The sequence below is a fragment of the Hyperoodon ampullatus genome (assembly GCF_949752795.1).
Source record: "Hyperoodon ampullatus genome assembly, chromosome: 4".
In the NCBI taxonomy this organism is placed as follows: Eukaryota; Metazoa; Chordata; class Mammalia; order Artiodactyla; family Ziphiidae; genus Hyperoodon; species Hyperoodon ampullatus.
Genome location: NC_136917.1, coordinates 11,828,823 through 11,851,267, shown reverse-complemented (window position 1 = coordinate 11,851,267; position 22,445 = coordinate 11,828,823). Strand labels below are relative to the sequence as shown.

Sequence of the window (22,445 nt, the reverse complement as noted above, 5' to 3'; positions counted from 1 at the left end):
TCTGACTTGCTCCGATCCAGCCTCTCTATTCACACAGGAAACAGCGGGAGAGAGACGGGAGATGAAGACCGTGAGGTAAGGATGGGTGAGAACACAGCAAGGAGCTGGCGGCTACAGCAGGCAAAGAATGGCTCAGCTCATCACTTAACAGGAATGAGGAGGTGCAAAGGGTCTCCTTTGGTTCGGGGAATGGAAAGGCGCTAGCCAAAAAAGATAGCAAGGAGGAGAGCTAAGGACCACCACGCTCTGGGGTTACAATGATAATACTTGCATGGATACTGCAGAGCAAAGGGAATAATTTCCAGCCCATGCTTCCTACTTTTCTTTAACCTTGTTAAAATATAGACAGAGTCTTTACTTCATGTAGAATGTAAAACTCATAAATATAATGTAAAACTCTACTCAATGAATCTAGGGAAAGGAACCATGAACTTGACCAGCTGATGACAGAGCGGGATGAACACTGAACTAGGAGGTGGGAACTAGGGGTCCAGCTCTAAACTTAGAGGCTTGTGTGATCTTGGCCACCACAGAAGCCCCAGAATCTCAGTTTCCTTATCTGTCAAATGAGTGGTTTGAAACAGCTGGTCCCTAAGGGTCTATCTGGTTCTGATATTCTCTGGCCGTGGCACTTCTGAGAGCTTCCATGCCCTCATCGTCCATGCCTTCCAGAGAAATAGCATCTGTCACATCAATGACACAGCATTTGTATCCCTCCCTTTATTTTTCTCCTGCTAAGGTGTTTTAATCCTGACAGTATAATAGAATAAATCACAGCCATCAGAGATGGGAGTGACACTGGCCACACACATTAGAGATAAACAGTCAAAAATCACTCACCCGTACCTTCCCCTTGGCCCAAAGCCTCTGCTGTCTGACAACACTAAGCCTGAACTACGATTTCCATCTGGCTGCGCAGATCTGAGCACCAAAATAACCCTCTGCATTGTCTTAATAGCTGTAATCATACTCTGCTTCTCGGCAGCCTGGCTGTTCAGGCCATCTCAACATTTGGATTTGATTTCTTCCCTCCAGCAAGTGTAGAGGGAAGTATGGTTGTTATGTAGTCAATCAACAAACATTTTCTAGCCCCTACAAACAGCAGCCACTCAAATCAGATTGCTTAAGTTCAGTTCTCTTCCATTCCTTACATACAAGGGGCCTGTCCTTAGTAGGGTAACTAAACCCTCTAAACCTTGGTAGTCCTTAAAAGTAGTGATGAGTTTCATGTACAAATCTCATAGGTTATGATGAGACAGTAACTGTTCAGTAAATTTAAGCTACTAACATTATTGTTACAATTCTTTTGTCTCTGTCTTAGACAAAAGGAGAGTACTATGGTGATACGGAATTGGGGAAATGGATGATGGTGACAGAAAATTCCAAAAAGACAGAGTTTGCAGAATAATTGGTTGGCCTGGGGGCTAAGTCAGTCATGCAAATGGCAAATTTTCAAGCTGAGCTCTTAGCCACTTCTTTGTTTTGTTTCCTCAACACTTGGCTTAGCTGGTAGTTCTGCAACTCTCCATGAAAGTTACCTGTGAACAAGAAGCTGTGATAGTCCACACAACCAGGATGAGTATGTTTTTGTATGACAGAGGATTTTCTGGTCTTAAAAAAAAAAAAAAAAAAAAAAAACTATGATATACCAGAATTTTAAATCAGCTCTGAAAAGCCAAGGAATCATTGTCCACTAAGGGTGACTGAGGAGCAGGAACTCAGTGCTCACTGTGTGTACAGGGCAGGGGAGTACAGGCTAGCGGAGGGCACCTAGTTTGAGATAAGGAACAAAAGGGTTGGACCCACTGTTCTGATCCAGAAAGTAAGACTTATGGATAAGGGCCAAGATCTAATTGAAATGTGCTTTCATTGTGCTCTACGAAATGTCCATTGCTCATATCCAAAACTTAGCAAATCGAGTACAAGGGGTCAGTTTACCACCTTCCTGTATGATTTGAACTCAGACTCCAAACTTCCATCAGACACACCTGAACCCCATGTAGGACTCTGGCAACCCTGGATGGCTTTTACCTGTTCTCCCTGCTGCCTCTCTAACTACCTTAGGATCTGTTTCCCACAGAGAAGCCAGGGACTTCTCTACAAGGTAAATGGCATTATACTGCTCTCCAGCTGAAAATCCTCCAGTGAATTCCCACTGTCCACTTAGCTTTAATTATCTATGATCTCTGTACCTGCTTTTTCATTTTTAAAATTGGGGAGATATTGAATGGATACATGTATGGTGCATGAAAGAATTCCTGGTACTTCATAACTACTTAACCAGAAAGTATTATAATTAAAAAAACAAGACACAACAAAACTCTATGAAAGAAGGTGGCTTCTGTTCATTTCATTCCTAACCCAGTCCCTTTATAAAATGTGCTGAATCCCGTACATAGAATGCTGAATTCTTCTAATTCTGTTAAAGACTGAAAGCAAGTAGCTTACGGTATTAAGGTACTGCATAATTTAACGTTCTTCGACTAACCATTCTCCTGAGATGTAAACCAAGGTTGAACAAAAGTTAAGTTGTTCACACAGATATTAATTTTCTATGTTTTATGGCTTCGCGATCAAGTCGCTTGTGTTTCCTGAAAAGGGTTAATAAAAGGACCTTGTAGGGCCTCCCTGGTGGCGCAGTGGTTGAGAGTCCGCCTGCCGATGCAGGGGATACGGGTTCGTGCCCCGATCCGGGAGGATCCCATATGCCGCGGAGCGGCTGGGCCCGTGAGCCATGGCCGCTGAGCCTGTGCGTCCGGAGCCTGTGCTCCGCAACGGGAGAGGCCACAACAGTGAGAGGCCCGCGTACCGCAAAAAAAAAAAAAAAAAAAAAAAAAAAAAAAAGGACCTTGTAAAGCTTTACTGAGAACCGACGCTGAAATTATAGCATGTGTTATCATTGTTGTTTTTGTTAGCCACCCAGTAAATAAGCAGCATGTGTGCTTAGAGGATCTAGAAAAGAAGCAAAACTTGTTGGCTTTCTCTCAGGGTTTGGCTAGAAACACATCGTGACATGCAGGGCACAGGCACATCCTAGAAAGCTCTCCGGGTACCAGAGGTGGCCAATTGGCAGCTCTGGCTTGGTTTGGCACCAAGATCACTTGATCATGCCTGAGAATGTGGCGGAGGTGGCGGAGGTGGGGGGGGAGGTCTGGCAAAGCCAGCCCTGAGTAAAAAAAAAACTGAGCCTTCCGATGATCCTTCCCAATCTGCCGTGGCCAAACCGAAACAACACAGGGGGAAAGCTGCCCTGTGGGGAGGTGGAATGGGGATCTGGTGGCAGAGCTTGGGGACCGGATGTGATCCCTCCAGATTCTAATGTGTGATGGGAACCCCGTGTTCAACAAATATTTATTAAATGTCCCCGTGCATGGCACTCTGGCTGGTATTAAAGGGGATGGAAAGATGACTGAGGCACTGTCTTCGTCCCCAAGGAACTTGCAGGCTAAGCTCGCTATTCTGCACTTTCTGAGATCTGATATAATAGCGTCTAAGGGGAAAGAGCAATATCAGGTTTGTTAGGCATGTAGTTAGAAAGCTCACATGCACTACAAACAACAAGAACAAAAAAACAACCAACCAGGCAACTCTGTATTTTTACAACTTTTATGTAAAACTATTCTAAAACTAAAAGTTTATTAAAAGTTTTTGAAAAACCAACCAACCAAAGAAACAGGAAAAAAAGTACATTTCTTATGCAAACAAAATCCAGAAAACAAATCACAAACCTTCTAAAATTTAGTAAGTACCAAGCCACGTCTTTATCACAAGCTCAACACCTTCTTTTTAAATCAACCGTTTCCCAGCTAAGAAGTCCTACGCTGGCAGCTTCAGGAGCTACATCTTTTCTATAGATAGTCTTCTTTTGGCCTACATGACGATGCTTAAAACGACTGAGCTGCCAAAGGCCTTAACCAACTTTGCCCTGAAAGCAGGTGCTGCGAAAAATTCTTGTGAACAAGTATATTATTTGTGAAGTGAATCAAAGGAACAGGAGTGAAGGACAGGATGAAAACCAGGACAGGAGGGAGCATCAATACAAGAATCTGTCATAGGGCTTCCCTGGTGGCACAGTGGTTGAGAGTCCGCCTGCCGATGCAGGAGACACGGGTTCGTGCCCCGGTCCGGGAAGATCCCACATGCCGCGGAGCGGCTGGGCCCGTGAGCCATGGCCACTGAGCCTGCGCATCCGGAGCCTGTGCTCCGCAACGGGAGAGGCCACAACAGTGAGAGGCCCGTGTACCGCAAAAAAAAAAGAATCTGTCATAGAGTTGGTCATTGCTGTGGGTGTTTAGTGACGGTGGAGCTGGAACCTTAGGCTGTGCTTCTCAGGATGAAGGGGAGGGGCATTTATCCTTAGCTTCCTATCCACTGGCTTCTGAACTTATTGGTCAAGGGAGCCCCACCGCTGCCAACGGTGGACTTTCTTACACTCCATTGTCCCCGTCCTTAACGGCATTCAGCACTTTATCATCAGAAAGTTCTGGGGCAGGAGATGAGGCCAGCATGTGTGCAGAGCCTACTTAAACTGCCCCAGGAGTGGCCATTCCAGCAACATTTGGGATTAACATACACACGCTACTATATATAAAATAGATGATCAAAAAGGACCTACGGTATAGCACAGGGAACTCTACTCAATATTTTGTAATAACCTATATGGGAAAAGGATCTGAAAAAGAATGAATATATGTATATGTATAACTGAATCACTTTGCTGTACACCTGAAACTAACAAAGTTGTAAGTCAACTAAACTCCAATAAAATTAAAACAAGGAAGCAATGTGAACCACCAAAAAAAAAAATAAAAAATAAAATCTGAGAATTTTATGAAAATAAAATCCAGATTTCTCACTTTTCTTGAAAAGTCGAAGATCTAACAACACTAGACCTGAATTCCCAAAGGCACCAAATTGCCAGAGCTGAGAGGCACAGTCTGGACATATATAATCCGAATCAAGACAGTGTCCACCGTGACACACGGGTGAAAACCCAGCCTGCTTGGTTTCTTGATATGTTACCTTCCCTGTGAGTGTCAGACTTTCAACCTCACTTGAACTATTCTCAGGCTCAATAAATATTCACATTGAAAAGCAGGTAGGAACCCAGTATTAACATTATCCTTCCTCACTGGCTTCACCTTTCACCATACATGTAACCTGGCTGTCTTTCTTCTGAGGATAGGTTTCAATTTGTCGTGACTGCTTTGACACTGAAGATGTTGGATCAGTTGACACAATTAATTGATTATGCGCTACATTCCAAGCCAGGTGCTCAAATTAAACCTCACTTTTAATGTTTCACAGAATGTACAACAAGAAGCAGGAGTTCTAGAAGAATCAGTCCCTTTGCTTCTTCTGACTCATAACAAATAGGTGGACCCTGGCAACCAGGGACCTATGATAAAACTGATACAGAGTCAAATGGTTGCTCATTATTGGTTTGGTTCGGAAACATGAGGTAATGCGCTCCCGGCTACATGGCATTTATTAACCAAAACCGTCTAAGAATTATGAGGTGCTATTAAAACTGGAATTAGGGGCTTCGGCACGAAAAGTGAGATTCCAAGTCACTACGCTAAGCATAAAGCCCTGTAAGCTTGCAATGCTGTTAGTTACCAAAGAAATTGTTACATTCTGTAGTCTGTGTCCTGTTGCACTCAATCCTTTGAGATGTTTCATTTATGTAAAAGTACAGTTTTAAAAATACTCATGCCTATATCCAACGCTGCACCCCTCCTCTACTCCCCCACCAGAGGTTCTGATTGAATCGGCCTGGGCATGGGGACTTTTCAAAACACCCCAGAGGAGTCTGATGAGTTGCCAGTGGTCCAGAAACAGAAATGAAGTGAGGGGTGGCCCCACTTGCTGTCCCCTCACTGCTCAGCTAGGACAACTCAGCACTTTGCTGGAGCCTCCCTGCTGTTCAAGCTCTGGGTTTGTGAAGCACAAAGTGTTAACTGGGTCATCTCCTGGCTGGGCTTTTGCAACCAATATAAATGGGGGTCAAGAGTGTGAGCTTTAACTGAATTGCCACTGTGAACTAAGGAACATTTGAACCCGAGGTTCCCAGGTGGACGGGGACCTTTTTAAAGCTGATGGGGTCACCTGAATTTGCAGTCATTTTGAGAGGGCTTTTGGGGGGCTATGGACATTTATCCTGCAGTTGACTGGATCTTTTTTATTTTTTTTTGAGGACATTAAAGTAATATTCCTCCCTTCTGTCAATATTCCAGCTACAGCAAATAGATCCATAGAAACCAATTTAATCCACTGGAATGACTCTCTAAATAAATTCAACATTTTGGTTCACAGTGCTGCAAATAAATTGAGCGCTTTAATTCCCCATAGGTGGAGTGGACCTGAACTGTACAAGGAGAGACTGAGAGGCACCTATTATACAGTCAAGGTGGCCATGGAAGAGGAGGAATTGAAAAGGAGGCAGTTCAAACTATTTTTAAAATAAAATGCATCCCACTGGGACAGCAACTGCCCGATGCCTACTATTCAGAAATCAGGGTGAACAAAGGGAAGCTTCACATTTGGTGGTTCTGGCCAAAGAAAAAGATCTGGAAAAGGGAGAAGAATAACAGGTCCAGCCGAGAATATAACAGAGCCCATCTGACTTTTCTGTGTGTGTGTGTGTGTGTGTGTGTGTTTTTGCATTCCCAGAAAGATCTATCCTGGAGAAAATGTGTTAAAGATAATTCTCATAGTAACTTTGGTAAAATATTCCAAATATTATAAAAGGCTATTGGACATCATTAAATAAGTCTGTGTTGCACTTATTTTTAATATCTTTGCACACACTCAGTATTTGTTCTGATGGCTCCCAGCAGAGATTTATGACTAAAGTAGATCTGACTTGAGGTTGAGTGGAAAGGAAAGCAGGAGGAATACTGAGTAACTTGGTGTTACGATGGAGTTTGGCTGCAATAGAAAAAGAGGTCTTGTGAAATACGTGTGCCAATTAAGGTGCTCAAGAAATGAACGTGAATTCATGTTGGATAGACACCAGCCCCCTCCTCTTCATATGTCCCTAGGGATGCTTCTGGAATTGCCAGGGCTGAAAATTAAATTAAAAACCTAAAACATGACACTGAAAATGTAACGTCTCCTTTGATGATATCAGCATGATGATTCATCAACGGGTGGGGCGGCACCCCTCCTGGACCCAGACTGTAAGGCATCCCGAGACAGACGCAGGCCATTACTCGACCTCTCACAGTGCCATTATTCTAAAGCTTCCGGTCGGAATTATATCTTATCACCAATCGCACTGCACCAAAGGCTCCCTACACGTATGACATAGTAGGTCCCTGCAGAGACAGGACTGCAGTATGTAGCACCAGCCTAGAAAAGCCAAGAGTATCACTGGATCGCCAATACTCTGAAAAAGCAAATGGTAGTGAAACTCAATCTATGTGCGTCCAAGTGTGTTGCAGAGAACTCTTGCAGGTTGGCATTTCACAATGTGAGATCTGATATTGTCCTGCTGGATAGAAACACAACCCAGCTTTCTAAGTGGATTCCTTTTCTGAGTCGTGGAGCTTTAAATTCTTCTCATTAGAACAGGAAACAAGCCACTGATAAAAATAAATTCTCTTGTTGCAGCCTCCACCAGTCAGAACAGAAAGCTGCAAAGCACTTTGTTTATCTCCTATTCACAGGAGTCCTAGCATCCACATGCTGGGGAGGCTGAGTCACTCCTAAAGAGCTAATGACAACAATAACAGTGAGGAAGGGCCGGCAGGATTCCGAGGGCTGAGCTCTCTCTGCAGAGGTGATCCGGAGGTTAAGCCTTGTGGGACAAAAGGATCTGGAATAGGCAGGTAGATACCCTACAAGGAAGGAGTGGACACAGGGAAGTCCATGCTCTTTGGCAATGGCAACAGCCTTGAGGGCCCTGGCATGTAACATAAGTGGCTGAAGAGGAGGACGGGTGCTAAGATAAAAAGCAGTGATGTGGCCCCTGTAGCAAACGGGAACGTGAATGGATTGGCTATGCGCACGCCATTCTAAACGTCTAACGCAACCTGTGGGCCACGTAGGGGCCAAGCACGGCCTGTGCACCCTGACTTCGTGACCTCTGATTCAGGGGACGAAAAGGAAGCCAACTCTTGGTAGTGCAGTGGGAAATAAAACAGGTGCTGTTTTATTTATTTTTACCTGGAATGAATGCTAAGTCCAATTTAGACTAAGTAGAGTATCTAAAGGAAAGTAAGTTTTTTTCTACTCTCTCTGCAGGATCTTTGGCCTCCTCCTGTCCATTGATTACCTGTGTTCTCACAGGAACCCCTTTATCTATGCTCCTTGTATATTTTTTCCTGGCTGATCACACCAAGTCCCATAAAATTATTAGCTGTCAACTCCTAAATCTCTATCCAGCTCAAGCATCTCAGCAGAATTTCAGAGCTGTACATTTAACTGCCTGTTAGACATCTACACGTGCATGGCCTAAGGGCACTTCAAACTCAAAAGGTCCACAGTTACACATCCTATCTTAACCCACAAACCAGCCCCTCCGCTGTTTCAAGCCCCGGTGATGAGCAGGAACATTTAGTCAGTTGCCATAACCAGGAACTTCAGCAATGTCCTTGACTCTTCTTCCCTCCCTCACCTTGCTTGCCCCCTCAGGTGCCAGAAAAGTATAGATTTCATATTCTCAGCATCCTCTGCTTTGCTAGTCAAGTTACCAACTGGCAGGAATAAAATACCCACTCAGGCACACACACACATCTGGTATGAGTTCCTGATTTATTTAGCCAACAAGAGAAAATGAGCAATGTACTGTGGTCACACAGGGCAGTAGATGAAACATAATCCTTTTCCTATATTTTCCTTGCCCTGGATCCATATGAGGTACTCTGTTGCTGGTGCTACTCTTTGCATAGGCAGGCCTAATAAGAGCGAGAAAAACATCCAAATTGTTATAATACCACGTTTCTATACTCTGGCTTGTGTTGCTATTCCAGGGGAACTTGAACTAACAATCTTAGGCGTTTCCATTTAAGAGATTATTTACAAGCAGTGACCTTCTCTGGCTCTTTAAGTAATCTTGGCATCAGGAAGGTAGTATTCTCTCTGCAGAGAAGAGAACAGTCAGTGCCCAAGAGATCCAGAACATTATGCCTGGCTCCACTTTAATAGGGTCCTAAAAAGTCAACAGTCTTTGTTCCCCAACAACATTTCTCAAGTCATCTCTACTATCCCAGTTCAGGCTACTAGGCTCCCTTGCCTAGATAAAACACAGCCTCCTACCCCACTTCACTGACCATCTTGTCTCCCTGGAACATACTCCATCAACTGAAGCAAGCATCGTTTCTCTGAAATGCCTTCAGGAGCCAGTTTCTCTCTCCCACTCCATCTCATCTGTCCCCACACCACATTCAGCTAACCTGAACTTCTTTTAGATCCTTGGAACAACTCATCTTTGTCCCATCCAGATCTTTGCATATGTTCTGTCTTTTGCCTGAATGCTCTTTCTTGCCTCTTTGATCACCCACTTCTTCCTCATCCTTCAAGGGTATGAAAGGATGTCACAATTTCTGAGACCCCTGATGCACAATTCTGGGTTAGATACCTCTCCAAAGCCATCCAGTATTTTCCCTTTTGTGCTGTTTACCAGCCCATATCTAGTTCTAGGTCTATTATTTCTTTCCTCTTTAGGATTGCTGAGTTTTGTGAGGTTAGTGACCATGTTTGCCTTATTCACTGTTGTGTCCCATAACTTAACATGATTGCCTCACGGGCACCCGTTAAAAATAAGGCAGTGCTTCAGATGTAGAGAACAAACGTATGGACACCAAGGGGGGAAAGTGGCGGGGTGGGGGGTGGTGGGATGAATCGGGCAATTGGGATTGACATGTATACACTGATGTGTATAAAACGGATGACTAATAAGAACCTGCTGTATTAAAAAAAAATAGAATAAAACTTAAAAATTCAAAAAAAATTAATAAAAAAAAATAAGGCAGTGCTTTAGAAACTCAAAGACTATCCATGATACAAAAAGGCATGCCAGGGGAAAGACTGTTGGAAAAAGGCAATTTAAATGGTCAGGCAGTGGGACAATAGTGAAATGATGGAAGCTTCCCATGGGATGAGAAACTTGGAAATAAAATAAATTAAGAAAGATAATGGTCATGATGTAGTGAACATCGATATAAAGAAGCCAGGGGAAAAGAAGACAGAGTCTTAGAAGATTCTACCTTAAAGGCAGGAGTTAGGATACCAAAACAGGGAAAAAATGAAAACAGATTTTGAGCAAAAGAAAATTAAGTTTTCTACTGGATTTTCTATGAAAAATATTCCAAGGGCAGTTGGGAAAGCAGACATGGAGCTTGGAAAGACCGCACTTGTTTCAGACTTGAGTGCCACTAGTATTGGAGGCATGTATTATCAGGCCGGTCGATATTCTTTACCTATGTCTGATATCAGAACATTTATTTTTATATCCTATATGGCATTTATTCCATCAGGCTTAGAAAGTACTCACTATAAGCTACCGCTAGGTATAGCCTAAGCCCAAGACATGGCCAACTGAAGTTAGAACGACAGAGGAACGAGCATGTGTCCCATGCTAGGCCCATCTGAATCTTCCTTAGGAATGTTCTGTTGATGATTGCAGAAGATTGTTTCCAATGATGCTACCCAGGGAAGAGATATGAGAGTGGGGTTATCAACAGACAACTTCCAACAGATCTCTCTCCAAAGTAAAGCCAAGTAAAGAGAATGAGAAAAAAGACTTAAGTGTGAGGCCAGATGTATTGCTAGATTCTCCAATGACATAAGACAAAGAATCAGATTTTTTCAGAAGCTAATTTCAGTTGAGATATTATCCTACTTTTACTTGTAACTCAAAGAGTCTTGAAAAACAGAAGCAGTGAACGTTCACATTGTACAAACAAGACTGTTCTAAAGGAAGTGCCATGGAGAAGAAAGAGGGAAGGTCTCAGGTGAAATGGAGAATTATCACGGAAAAAGAACAGAAAAAGGAAGACAATTCAAAGAAAGTTAGATCCAAAGTTGAATGCAAAATTGACAGTAGATAATTACTGAAAGAATAACAACTGGGAAACATGAAGACTGTAATCCTAGAAGGGCAGTGAATACAACAAAGAAAATCCAGATAAGCTCAACTCTCCAAGTGAAAAGGACTCCCAATTATTACATGTAGAGTGATGAGAATGAATTAATTTTCATCCAGAGTTTACATGCATAATATCTTCTTGTAATTTAAACCCATTCCTAAGATTTACATGCCATTTATATGCTGTAAAACAAACATCTTTTAAAAAATTGTATCCAGTGACACTACCTTAGAGCATTTTTCCAATCTTTTATTTTTTTACTTGTAAAATTGTCGGACTAGCAACTCTTACAGTGTGTTGGCATTAGCTGACAGTTGCTACATGGTATTTTCCATTCCTCTCTAAAAATAGGGAAATAATCTGTGAGTTACGTTCATCTTTGGGAGCAAAAGGTATGGTGCGTAGGGAGTCAAACACACGCTATCAACAACTGGAAGAGAAATTCTGGCTTTGAAGATGTCAGAAGTTTTGCAAGTCACGGGAAACAAATCGAAGGTGTGGGCGTGGGAAGAAGGGAGATTTCTGTGACACACAATATTGTAAGGGTTGGAGGGAAGATGATCACCACTCTTGCTGACAACAGTATTAAAATAGTAGTAATCATAACTGCTAGCATGTATTCAGCACTTTATTAAAAGAAAGACAACATCCATAGCATAAATGCATAATCGTAAGAAAGGATCCCAATAATCATATTAGTGGAAACATTTACAAGAACAGAAAATAAGACTTAGTCTAGTCTGTGTTCTAGAATGTGATCAAGGTCATACTGATCAAACACAGCAATACTGGGATATAGACACCGTTTAACTCTGGGTCTGCATTGTTAACTGCTCTCCCATATGCCTTTCAGATGAAGCAACAAGCATTCAAGTTAGCCAGCAAGAAGATAACAGATCATCTTACGTTGAAATGTTGTAGAGCCCTTCTTTATCTAAAGGTTTTTTTTTCTTTAAGCAACAACACAACCAAAGACTAAGAAGTAAGACACTATTCTCATTTGAGGTATGAAAGAAGTCTAGGGGTACAAGAATAGATGGAAAGCAATCTTCTCAAGGTGCTGGTCAGCCTTCCAAATACTGACCAACCAAACTCCTGACCTTCCCTAAAACGTAATGGTTTATCGTGGCAGATAAATTAAAAGGCTGGGGTTTTCAAAATAGAACCTAACTGTTGCTTTGGGTACAGTGGAAAAATAATGATTTTAACACAATGGTATAAACAGAAATGTTCACAGGTTTCCAATGTACTTCAACAACTGTAACATACATTAATTGAATCGATACAGGTAACACTTGAGTTTACTGGTAGTTCATGAGTTTTCAGCTCATTAGCACGTGTTTAATTTATGCTATGCCAAATTACACAGAGGAAAAACGTATTGCCCCAATTATTTTAAAGATCACAAGAGTGAAAATTAGTTTATGAAATGCCAAAATCAAACCTAGCTTCAAATGTGTACGTGTGTGTGTTGATGTATTTTTAAAGGGTATCAAGGGGTTAGTGAAAGTTGTTTCTGTGCTAGATCTGATGGAGAGAAGAGATGGAAGCATCCTTTCAAAAATCCAGTCTTCCTCCAGTTCTTTCTTCAACCTTGACCCAAACAGACAGCCTGAGATACAGAGACAGAATTCAATCTTGGCCCCCTCTCAAGAGACTTGCACTGCTAACTGGAAAGAAGGTCTGTTTGAGGGGTGAGCAGCCTGGCGGAACTCTCTGGCCCACTGAGGCTTGGCTATAGCCCAAAACCAGTCCGTTCTGCTTACCTAAGCAATAGCATTTACAGAGTGACCCCTTTCTTGGTTAGTGTTCCGGGATGAGAGGTGGTGCAAAAAGCAATGACCTAGGGGAGGGAAGAGAATCAGTGCTCACAGCCTGGCACACATACTGACACTGGGAACTTTCTCCTACAGGGGTGGGTGGTGGAGAAGCATTGTAGGAAGGTAGGCTTCCGGGGAGCTTGGGATAGTTGCGCACATGGAGAGGAATGGGCAAAAACAGGAATCTAGATCAGCATTGAGGCTGGTGGTGCTCATTCTATGTTCCATCAACGTTAGGGATTATACTTCCTATATTGAGAAAGGCTTATAGGTGTTGATACCTAAAAAGTTTCTACACTGAATTTCATAGCCTTTGACTGAAGCTGAATGGCTTGTTTTCATTGGTTTACTTATTTATTTGAGAAGTGCTCAAACATAATGGTTTAAAACACAGCTCTTGTATCCAGCTCCCTGGATGTGAAACCTGTCTCCAGTTCTTCCTATGTTTGTGACCTTGGGTGACGTATTTAATCTCCCCATGCCTAGGTTTCCTAATCCATAAAAAAGGGATTAATAATAGTACCTACCGTACAACACTGCTCTGAACGTTAACTGAATTACTACAAGTAAAATGCTTAGACAGGCACCTGCCATGAAGAAAGTCTCCATAATTGTTAGCCATTATTCTTTTGTTATTATGATTGTTGTTGTTTAATACATCTGAAGACTGTATAGTAATCCTGGTGAAGCACAGAATTAGACCAGAGTCACAGGTACATAAATATGCAAACGCAGAGTTCAAACCTAACTTTAGGCTCCTAAGTCACGGGAGGATGTCTTGTATATCACACTGTTCTACACCCTAACTTCAGGGTCCAAAAGAACAAGCTGATACAACCTGCCTGGGAACTTGGCTGACCTACATTATTCAAAGTGGCATCTATTTCACAGATTAGGCTGGGACTGGGTCTGCCCAGGGATCAGACCACTGGTCACTTTTGTCAGGTGCATTAACTTTCAGACCACTAGGATGCTATTTAGTGCAGGATTAGTCATTTACTAATTACTAATGACTCCAACGGCCATAGACCTAAGGTCAATAATTTTCTCCCTTCACACCAGGAGGATCCAACATAAAGAGGCCAGACAGGTAATTTGCATTGTCTCTTTGTAGGAGAAGAGACCCACAACAGAAGGAGGCAGAGGAGGATTCTGTGTTGAAAGCGAGCAAAGAAGTTTTACTTTGACAGGAGTTTCCATAAGCTTCTCAGGGGAACATGTGGCTCATCTCTCCTGCTGGGACCTGGCAGGTTCTCACATTTGATACTTGCTGCCAGCCAGTTGGAGAAACAGGACAAGGTCTGACCCTGGGCCCAAATCACTTCTGCTAGCTGGCAAGTCTTTTCCCCTCTGAGCATCTGGAGTGTCATCCAACTGCATTTGCCAAACTTGCTTGTATGTGAGAAGCGCGTTTATTTTATGATCAGTGTCTTGGGTTTTAAATAAGAATACCGTAGGAGACGATCCCGCTCTGATCCTTGCTAATGTACCCCTAGGCTAATAAGTGCCGAGGTGATCCTCCTCTTTGATTTCATGAATAAGAAAATAAAATGGGAAATGCAGGACATTTTTAAAAAGTATTGTTATTACTGAGTGTAAAATTTGTTTTAACCCTCTCTGGAGTGGCTAGGTTTCACTTTAAAAGTGCTGCTTGCCAGATTGCATCTCCTGTTCCTCCTCTCCTTAAATATGTGCTTATTTACTTCCTGCAGAGTTCAATTTTAGAACCCATCAAAGTAGATCCACTCAGACTGACTACATTTTCATGCATAAATTCATGGATGTCTTCAGAAGGAATTGCACTTGCATATGCAAATACTTCCAATGCCTTTTCATTTCTACTTTTGGCCTGCACAGTTTTTAATTCATGCAAACACATTACACAAACAAATATGGGCTCAATAACAACACAAGGCATGTGTGAATTGTTAATTGCAAAGCTAGCAGTTTGATATGGCCAAGCGACTTCCATTATTATCAATGGAGAGGAACAAGATTAAACAGGAAGAATAAAGGTATATATGAAAATAAAATCCCAAGCACTTGGTTTCATTTTATGTAAATATTAATAAGGGAAAAGGTGACAGGCAAATCCACATTTCAACAATAATCTGGGATCTACAGCTCAGTGCACAATGATCCAGAATCCAGGATGGACCTTTAATGAGACTTAGGAAGGAGGGGCCACATTTCACCCCAGAATCACGAGAAACAAAAATGTATGCAGTAGTATCATAAATAAAACCAAAAACACAGCAGAAAATGAAAGGCTTTCAACCGTGTTGAACGTGCATCACCTTTCAAAATATTTGAGTCTTGTATTAGAGATGCTCTTGGAAATAACAGGTAGGTGTCCTCATTTTTCATAGTGGATATTTAAGCCCTCCCTTAATTAAGCTGTGATTCCTCATATATATATATATATATATATTTTTTTTTTTTTTTTTCTCCAATTCCCACTACATGCACTTTGGGGTCAGGTGAGAATTTAACAAAGTAAAACACTTGTTGCCGGTACTCACAGATCAAACACATCTGATACAGAACAATTTTCAAGGAACCCTCCCCCTGTTTGCAAAGTGTTTCATTTACATGAAGGCAACTCAGAAAATAAGAGTGAAGATTAAACAGAAAGTGTATTCTGCAAGGGTCTACAATGGCAGTGGAAAAACAATTTTAACTGCTTCTCCACTGATTTTGTTGAATATTCTACTAAATATAAAAGCTGAACCTAGGCTAAACCAGGGGAATTTGAGAACGTGTTACTTTTAGAACAACCACTGGATTATAGGATATATACATATATATTACATATAAGTAGTGTTTTCTAAGAAATAAAAGAAAAGTAAAGTAACTTAAGGAAGCTAAGAAACCAGGAATGGAATTCCAAGCTGCTATAGACTAAATGTTTGTGACCCTCCAAAATTTTTTACATGAAACGAAAACGACAGTGGTATTTGGAGGTGAGACTTTTGGGAGGTAAATAAGTTACCAGGGTGGAGCCCTCATGAATGGGTTCAGTGCCCTTATAAAAGAGGCCCCAGAGAGCTCTCTTGCCCTCTTCAGCTATATGAGGATACAGGGAAAGATGGCTGTCTGTGGGCCAGGGAAAGACCTCTCACCAGATCCCAAATCTGCCAGTGCCTTGACCTTGGACCTCCCTGCTTCCAGAAATGTGCAAAATAAATTTCTGTTGTTTATAAGCCACTGGTTCATGGTATTTTATTACAGCAGCCTGAAAGAACTAAGACGCAAGCTAAGGTATCTCATGAGGAATTAAGTTAGTCGCAACATTTACTGACAGGGACATAGAACAAGAACTACAGAATCGGTGTTATAAACACATGGTGCAGTAACCGAGCAGGCAGGGCGTTGACCCTTGGCACTGGCAGAGAGACCCTTCCTGGTGCATTCACTGTATTTTTGTGCATACGCTTGTAATTCTGCTAAGCCTCTATGTAAATCACATACACGGCAAGGCTGGTACACAAAGCACAACACGTGGAGCCCGCGAGTCAACTCAGACACACTGCTTCTCAGGACTGTTTGTGCTTGAGTCTACCTGTCCATACATTTATAGCAACTCATGACAGGTGATAACAAAATTCTCCACGGACAGTGACTATGAAGAGAATGCCAACTGTTAGTGCTTGGAGCGAAAACATTCTCCTCCCCAAAGAAATCAAAATACTATATGAAAATTAAGTTTGTGTGAAAGTACAGGGGAATTATATCAGTGGAACTGAAATTGGAATTCACCTGTGCTCCAAAACAAACAACAAAATGTGTAACTCAGAATGAACATCACATGTTTTTTTGGGGGGAAAGAGAGAAATTAAGCATTATTATACCGGGGGGGGGGTTCAAATATGTTTTTATCATTATAGCATTTGTTCAAAGAGAATATAACCAAGAAGCCCAAAGTGAGAAGCAGGAGATATTTGAACTTTGGGAGGCGTGTGTGCCGGTTTCAAGGAAAATAGTTTAAAAATCACAGATAATTCCACGTTCCTCAAGATCAGAATCCGTGATGGTTTCAGGAATACCCCTCATGGGGTCAAGGGTCTGCTGTCTGTCACATCTGTCAAAACCTACCCTGGTAGGTCTCCAAAAGCAACTACCAAATTGTCAAAGAATTGAGTGTCTAGAACAAAAGAGGCCCTTGTATAATCCCCACAGGAGTTTGATATGGGTTAATGAGAAGATTGTTCTCTTAAACTAAACTTTAATGGGGAGTTGATGCCGGCTTGCTTTGCTCCCCATTTCCACCAACCTCTGTCATCGATGTGCAACAGTGCAAGCGTGTAAGACAGCTCGACCATCAGTGTGGTCAGCTCTACATACCTTGTCTTGGGAACTCATCTGACTCCCGGTGAACGAGGTCTGTGACTCGATTTCCATAGTGCATCCTGCTATCGTGGTCATAGGCCTTCAGAGTCTCGCTGGAGCTGTAGGACTTCTGCGTGGGCACGCGACAGTCTTCGCTGTCTAGGGAAGAACTCGTGTAGCGACACTCTTTGCCACACCGCCCCCTGGTCAGAGAGCGGTGCCGCCGATCCTTGACATCCATTATCCAGGTCCGGCAGAAGGCCGATGCTTTGCGAAAAGTCAGGCCTGAGTTTGGGCACTTGTCACTTGGCCACCTAAAAACATCACAGGAGAAAAACCCAGATTGTGATCCTAAGAAATGCTGCTCTCAGTTCTGACTCATGCGCTAACTCAGATAAAAACACAAGAAGGCAAATTTGGTCAGTGCTGCATCATTTCTTCTGCAAATGCTTAATGTATACTTAAACAATCAGCCTTAATAGAAGAACTCGACACAGTAAATTAATTCTCTTGCTGTTTAATTGAATAGATTTGGGGAAAAAAGTAAAAGCAAAATAACTCATCTTTTGATTTTCTATATGTGCGAAGATGGCATGATAAGTCTGTCACTCTAATGCAAGATCTTACTACAAAGTGGTTCAAAGCAAATCTGATTTTATCCCGCTTTAATTACACTCTGTTTTTGCTATCGAAGGACTGGGGAAAAACAAATACCAAAATTAAATAAATAAAAATAAAAGAAAGGCATATGAGGCATAAATATATGCTGGTGATGCTTTGTAATGGTACCAGGTCACATTCGACTAACATAAAATTTGCCTGGCTGCGTCTGGAGGATAATAATATAAGGCATTCTTGACATGCAATCTTCCTCTGATTTCTTTAATGAGCCTTCAGGAAACTCCTCATCCGTTTTCTCTTCTTTGCAAATCTGTATCTTGGACACACCTGGTCTCTTCTTTCCCCTAGTCACCTACCTACAGGACATCATCTTGCTCACAGAGGTCTAACTGGCACAACCCTGTGACCATCAACCTAAGCCTACCCATACTGTCCTTTTCATGGCTGGGATATCCACTGTGGAAGAGAAAAACAGGGAAGAGCACTGAACATAGTAGGTAAGCTGATGGAAAGAAGCCTTTCCAACATATGATCTGGCAACCAGGGAGCCCCACAGACTGCTGTGTAACACCCCGGGCCTGGAAATGTACACAAACATCATTCGGAAAACACTAGACTTCTGCCTAGCAAATAAGACCAAAACACTTAGATGCCACTAAGTTCCAAATGATAGGCTCTTATTGATTTCACTGGCCATGCAAAATAGCCTGGACCGTAGGGAAGGGCCTAGACAGAAGAGGAAAATACACATTTTCATTAAAATGGCAAATACAACCCAGGGCCAGTGTAATGATTTTTCTCCAGGCTACTGTTGCTCACTGCCTCCTCAACATGTCAGGAAATACTTGGGGAGCAGATCTGTGGTTTGGAACCCCCCTGCTCTTCTTTGGTTATTTACCACGCTGTCGTGGGATGCCTATGTATACCAAAAAGGACTAGCTTGGATGCACAGCAATGTGGATGGCATCTGCCCCAAGACAGTGGAAGCCAAGTTATCCCTTCCTCGTCCTTTCATACCAAGAGGTCCTTCTGGATCTCCTGAACCCTCCCTAACATAGAGTATCAAACTGCCTGTAATTGTGAACACCTTTGTTTGACAATTGGCAATGAAAAAGAGGGTATACCTGTTGTAAACAACAAGCACAGTTGTGCTGTTGCCACAGTCATTTATAGAAAGTTTAATTCTCAGTTTCTTGGAGACTACAGTTCCTGACTTAGGAAGCTGAGAAGCATCTTTGAGAGTCACCAGTTAAGACCCCAGAGGACACAGTCAATGTCAGCGTGGAAGTTTTTGCTGCTGCAGAGTGAATTCAAGTGTCTTAACATTAATGCAGTTTCTAGATGTCCAAAAACCTCTCCCTTAATTCCCAATGTGTGATCTCAACATTTTAGAATCCATATTACAGGTTGGTTAAGAGCATGGCTACTGGAGTCTTGCTGGATGCCAATCCCATCATGGCCACTGAGAAGCCAGAGCCCTTGTAAAATTACTCCTGGCCTTCAAACTCCGTTTCTCAAACAGTGAAAGTGGGAAATAATAGTATTTATTGCATAGAGTGTTTATAAAAATTAAAACAGATACTGTAGTAAAGCTCTCAATATGCTGCCTAACACATGGTAGGGGCTCTAAAAGAAGTGTTTTTTTTTTCTCCTCTGAATGATTAAAAACAATTTTTTGTCTTAGGTAAATAGTTGCAAATTTGCATAAGGCAGAGGGTAGAGATGATCACATGAATCCCTGAAACTCAAACTTCTAATGATAGATATCAATACCTGAACAACAAATAGATAAAGGAAGACCTTTAGCACCTACCGAGGATGTATGAGAATGTGTGCACCAATAATGAGAAGCCACAAGTGTTTTTTAGGGGATTTGGCTGTTTTTAATGGATTTTATCATTTTCTTCTCTTCTGCTTCACTGTGAGTTTTTTCTTTTTAATGTTTGCAGTGTTCCTAACTCATGAAATCCTATCTCCTCTAATTTGCATCATGCTTTGGAAAGTGGGCTGACTTTCTACATGTGTATGTATGTGATTTTATTTTACACATATTTTTTAAAATCATGCTCTAAGAGGGAGCCTAAAGGCTTATTACCTATTTATAAAGTACAAGAAATTTAGTGTCTGGACATTTTGACTTCTAATTTGGTTGCCTAGTGGTCTTTTCCCACTAAATTCCTCTTTCTTGGCTACGCCCTTGATAGTTCAGTTTGTCAGCAATGTGACCTCCAGATAAATGATAGACATTTATATAAAATGAGGTAAGAAAATGACAAATCTTAGCCAGGGAAAGCTGATTTCTTAGGAAACCGAGCAGAGTGCACAGACTGTTGGACTGCAGACATTTTGCATTCAGCCTGCTATTTAACTATTAATTTCCAATATAAAAAAAAGACAAAACAGGAGAATTTATACTAAAATCTGGGTCTTGAGCTTATCATGAAAAATCAGGCAGTCTAGAAATGCCCACTTCCAAAAAGATGGAATAAATGTACTTTTACCTATTTCTCCCATGAGGTACAGCTAAAGACCCTGTATAATATACATGAAACAACCATAAGAAGAATCTGAAAGGTGGGAATAAGAGGCCGACTAACTAGTGCCCTCAGGACTCAAGGAACGATACCGTGGTGAGTTTCTGATATTTCTTTTGGCCCTATATATCTCAGACTTGGAGCTAAAGACACTGGCAACCCAGACACAGCAACAGACCCACACAACAAAAGTTCCAATGAAAGTCTGCTTCCTCAAGCCAAAGGACTATGAAAGGGGCAGCCTAACGACAGAGGAAACATTTAGATAGTAACCATCTCACTCACTCAGCCAAACAACATAGAAACTTCAGTAGTTCTACTCCTACGTTCACCAGCAAAAGCCAAGTGTGGAGCCTAGATTTCCAGGCTGCTGAGGAAGCAACAAGGCATCCCAACCCCAAACAGCGGTTTCAGAGAAGACTAAGAAGGAAGCTAGACATTCATGCTTTTCAGGAAGTCATGAGCCCATCCTTTCCTCAGAGAGAGCCTGGCCTTCCACTCCCACTGGGTGGTAATAAGGCGCCACGCTCCTCTGCTGGGGTGGTATAGGAGGAGGACTAGTGGAGACTCAGGACTTTCATTATCGCCCAGTGGAAATGCGTCCTTCTGCCCATGGTTGGTGGCTGTTGGTATCAGTAGACATCATGCGGGGAGGCGTAATGAGGCACTCCTATCCCTACCGTTGAGGGAGGTATCAGTGGAGGTCTAGTGGGAAACCAGAACTCCCAACTCCTCCCTCCTCTCTCCCAGCTCCTAATAAGGAACTCTCTGCCCTTGGGTTTTAGCAAAGACTGAGTAGGGAACCTGAACTTTTATGCCAAACTAGCAATAATGAGGTGGAATCCTTCATCTAACACAGCAGTGTCAGGGGAAACCAACTATAATAGAAGGTTTAAATAAGTCATAGACTCTTCATAATAACCCAAATGTCCAAACTTCAGAAAAAAACAAAAACAAAAACCTGTCACTCCAAGCACCAGAAAGGTTTCAAACTGAATGAAAAAAGTGTAATCAATAGATGCCAACACTGAGAGGACAAAGATGTTAGAATTATTTGACACAGATTTTAAAATAGCCATCATAAAATGCCTCAATAGCAATTATGGACACACTTCTAAAAAATGGAAAATAGAAAGTCTCATTAAAAAAATAGAAAATCTTGGGCTTCCTTGGTGGCGCAGTGGTTGAGAATCCGCCTGCTGATGCAGGGGACACGGGTTCGTGCCCCAGTCTGGGAAGATCCCACATGCCGCAGAGCGGCTAGGCCCGTGAGCCATGGCCACTGAGCCTGGGCGTCTGGAGCCTGTGCTCCTCAACGGGAGAGGCCACAACAGTGAGAGGCCCACGTACAGAAAAAAAAAAAAAAAAAAAAGAAAATCTTAGCAAACAAACAGAAGATACAAAGAAGACTCCGATGGAAATTTTAGAAGTGAAAATTAACATAACCAAAATAAAAAAAAACTTAATAGATGGGTTCAAGAGAAGAATGAAGGGATAGAACAAATGATGAGGGAACTTGAACACTGAACAATGGAAATTACCCACTCTATACAGTAGATTAAAAAATAGACTAAAGAAGAAAAAATGAACAGAGCCTCAAGGACGTATGGAATGAGAGCAAAGGACTTAATGTTTACGCTATCAGAGTCCCAGAGGAAAAGAAGATGAAAGAGGGGCTGAGAAAGTGCTAAAATAGCAACTGGATACATCCAAATTTGCCAAACACATAAAGCTACGCATTCAACATGCTGAACAAACCCCAAACAGAATAACTCCAAATGCATCCATTTTAAGATATATCACAGTTAAACTTCTGAAAACTTAAGACAAAGAAAATCTTGAAAGCCGTGAAAGAAGAATGACACCTTACCTATAGGGGAAAGCAATCTGAATGAAAGTAGATTTCTCATCATACCGTGGAGGCCAGAAAGAAATGGCACAACATTTTTCAAATGATGAGAGGAAGGAAGTTTCAACACAGAAAACTAGATCCAGTGAAAATATCCTTCTAGAATGAAGGAGAAAACATGACATTCTCAGATGGAGGA

The 22,445-nt window shown here is 41.9% G+C and overlaps 1 protein-coding gene across 4 annotated transcripts in view; it reads right to left on the bottom strand.

The window, feature by feature from the left end:
* The window catches only part of TENM2 (teneurin transmembrane protein 2), a gene marked incomplete at its 5' end in the record, with an annotated part of 1,007,477 nt that extends 989,994 nt beyond the window's left edge, over positions 1 to 17,483 (bottom strand). For all 4 annotated transcript variants that reach the window (XM_079702682.1, XM_079702683.1, XM_079702684.1 and 1 more), the window contains one exon: positions 17,258 to 17,483. In XM_079702682.1, the coding sequence (XP_079558808.1) occupies positions 17,258 to 17,483 (226 nt within the window). The remainder of the gene's footprint in view (positions 1 to 17,257) is intronic.
* Positions 17,484 to 22,445: the final 4,962 nt, after the last annotated feature.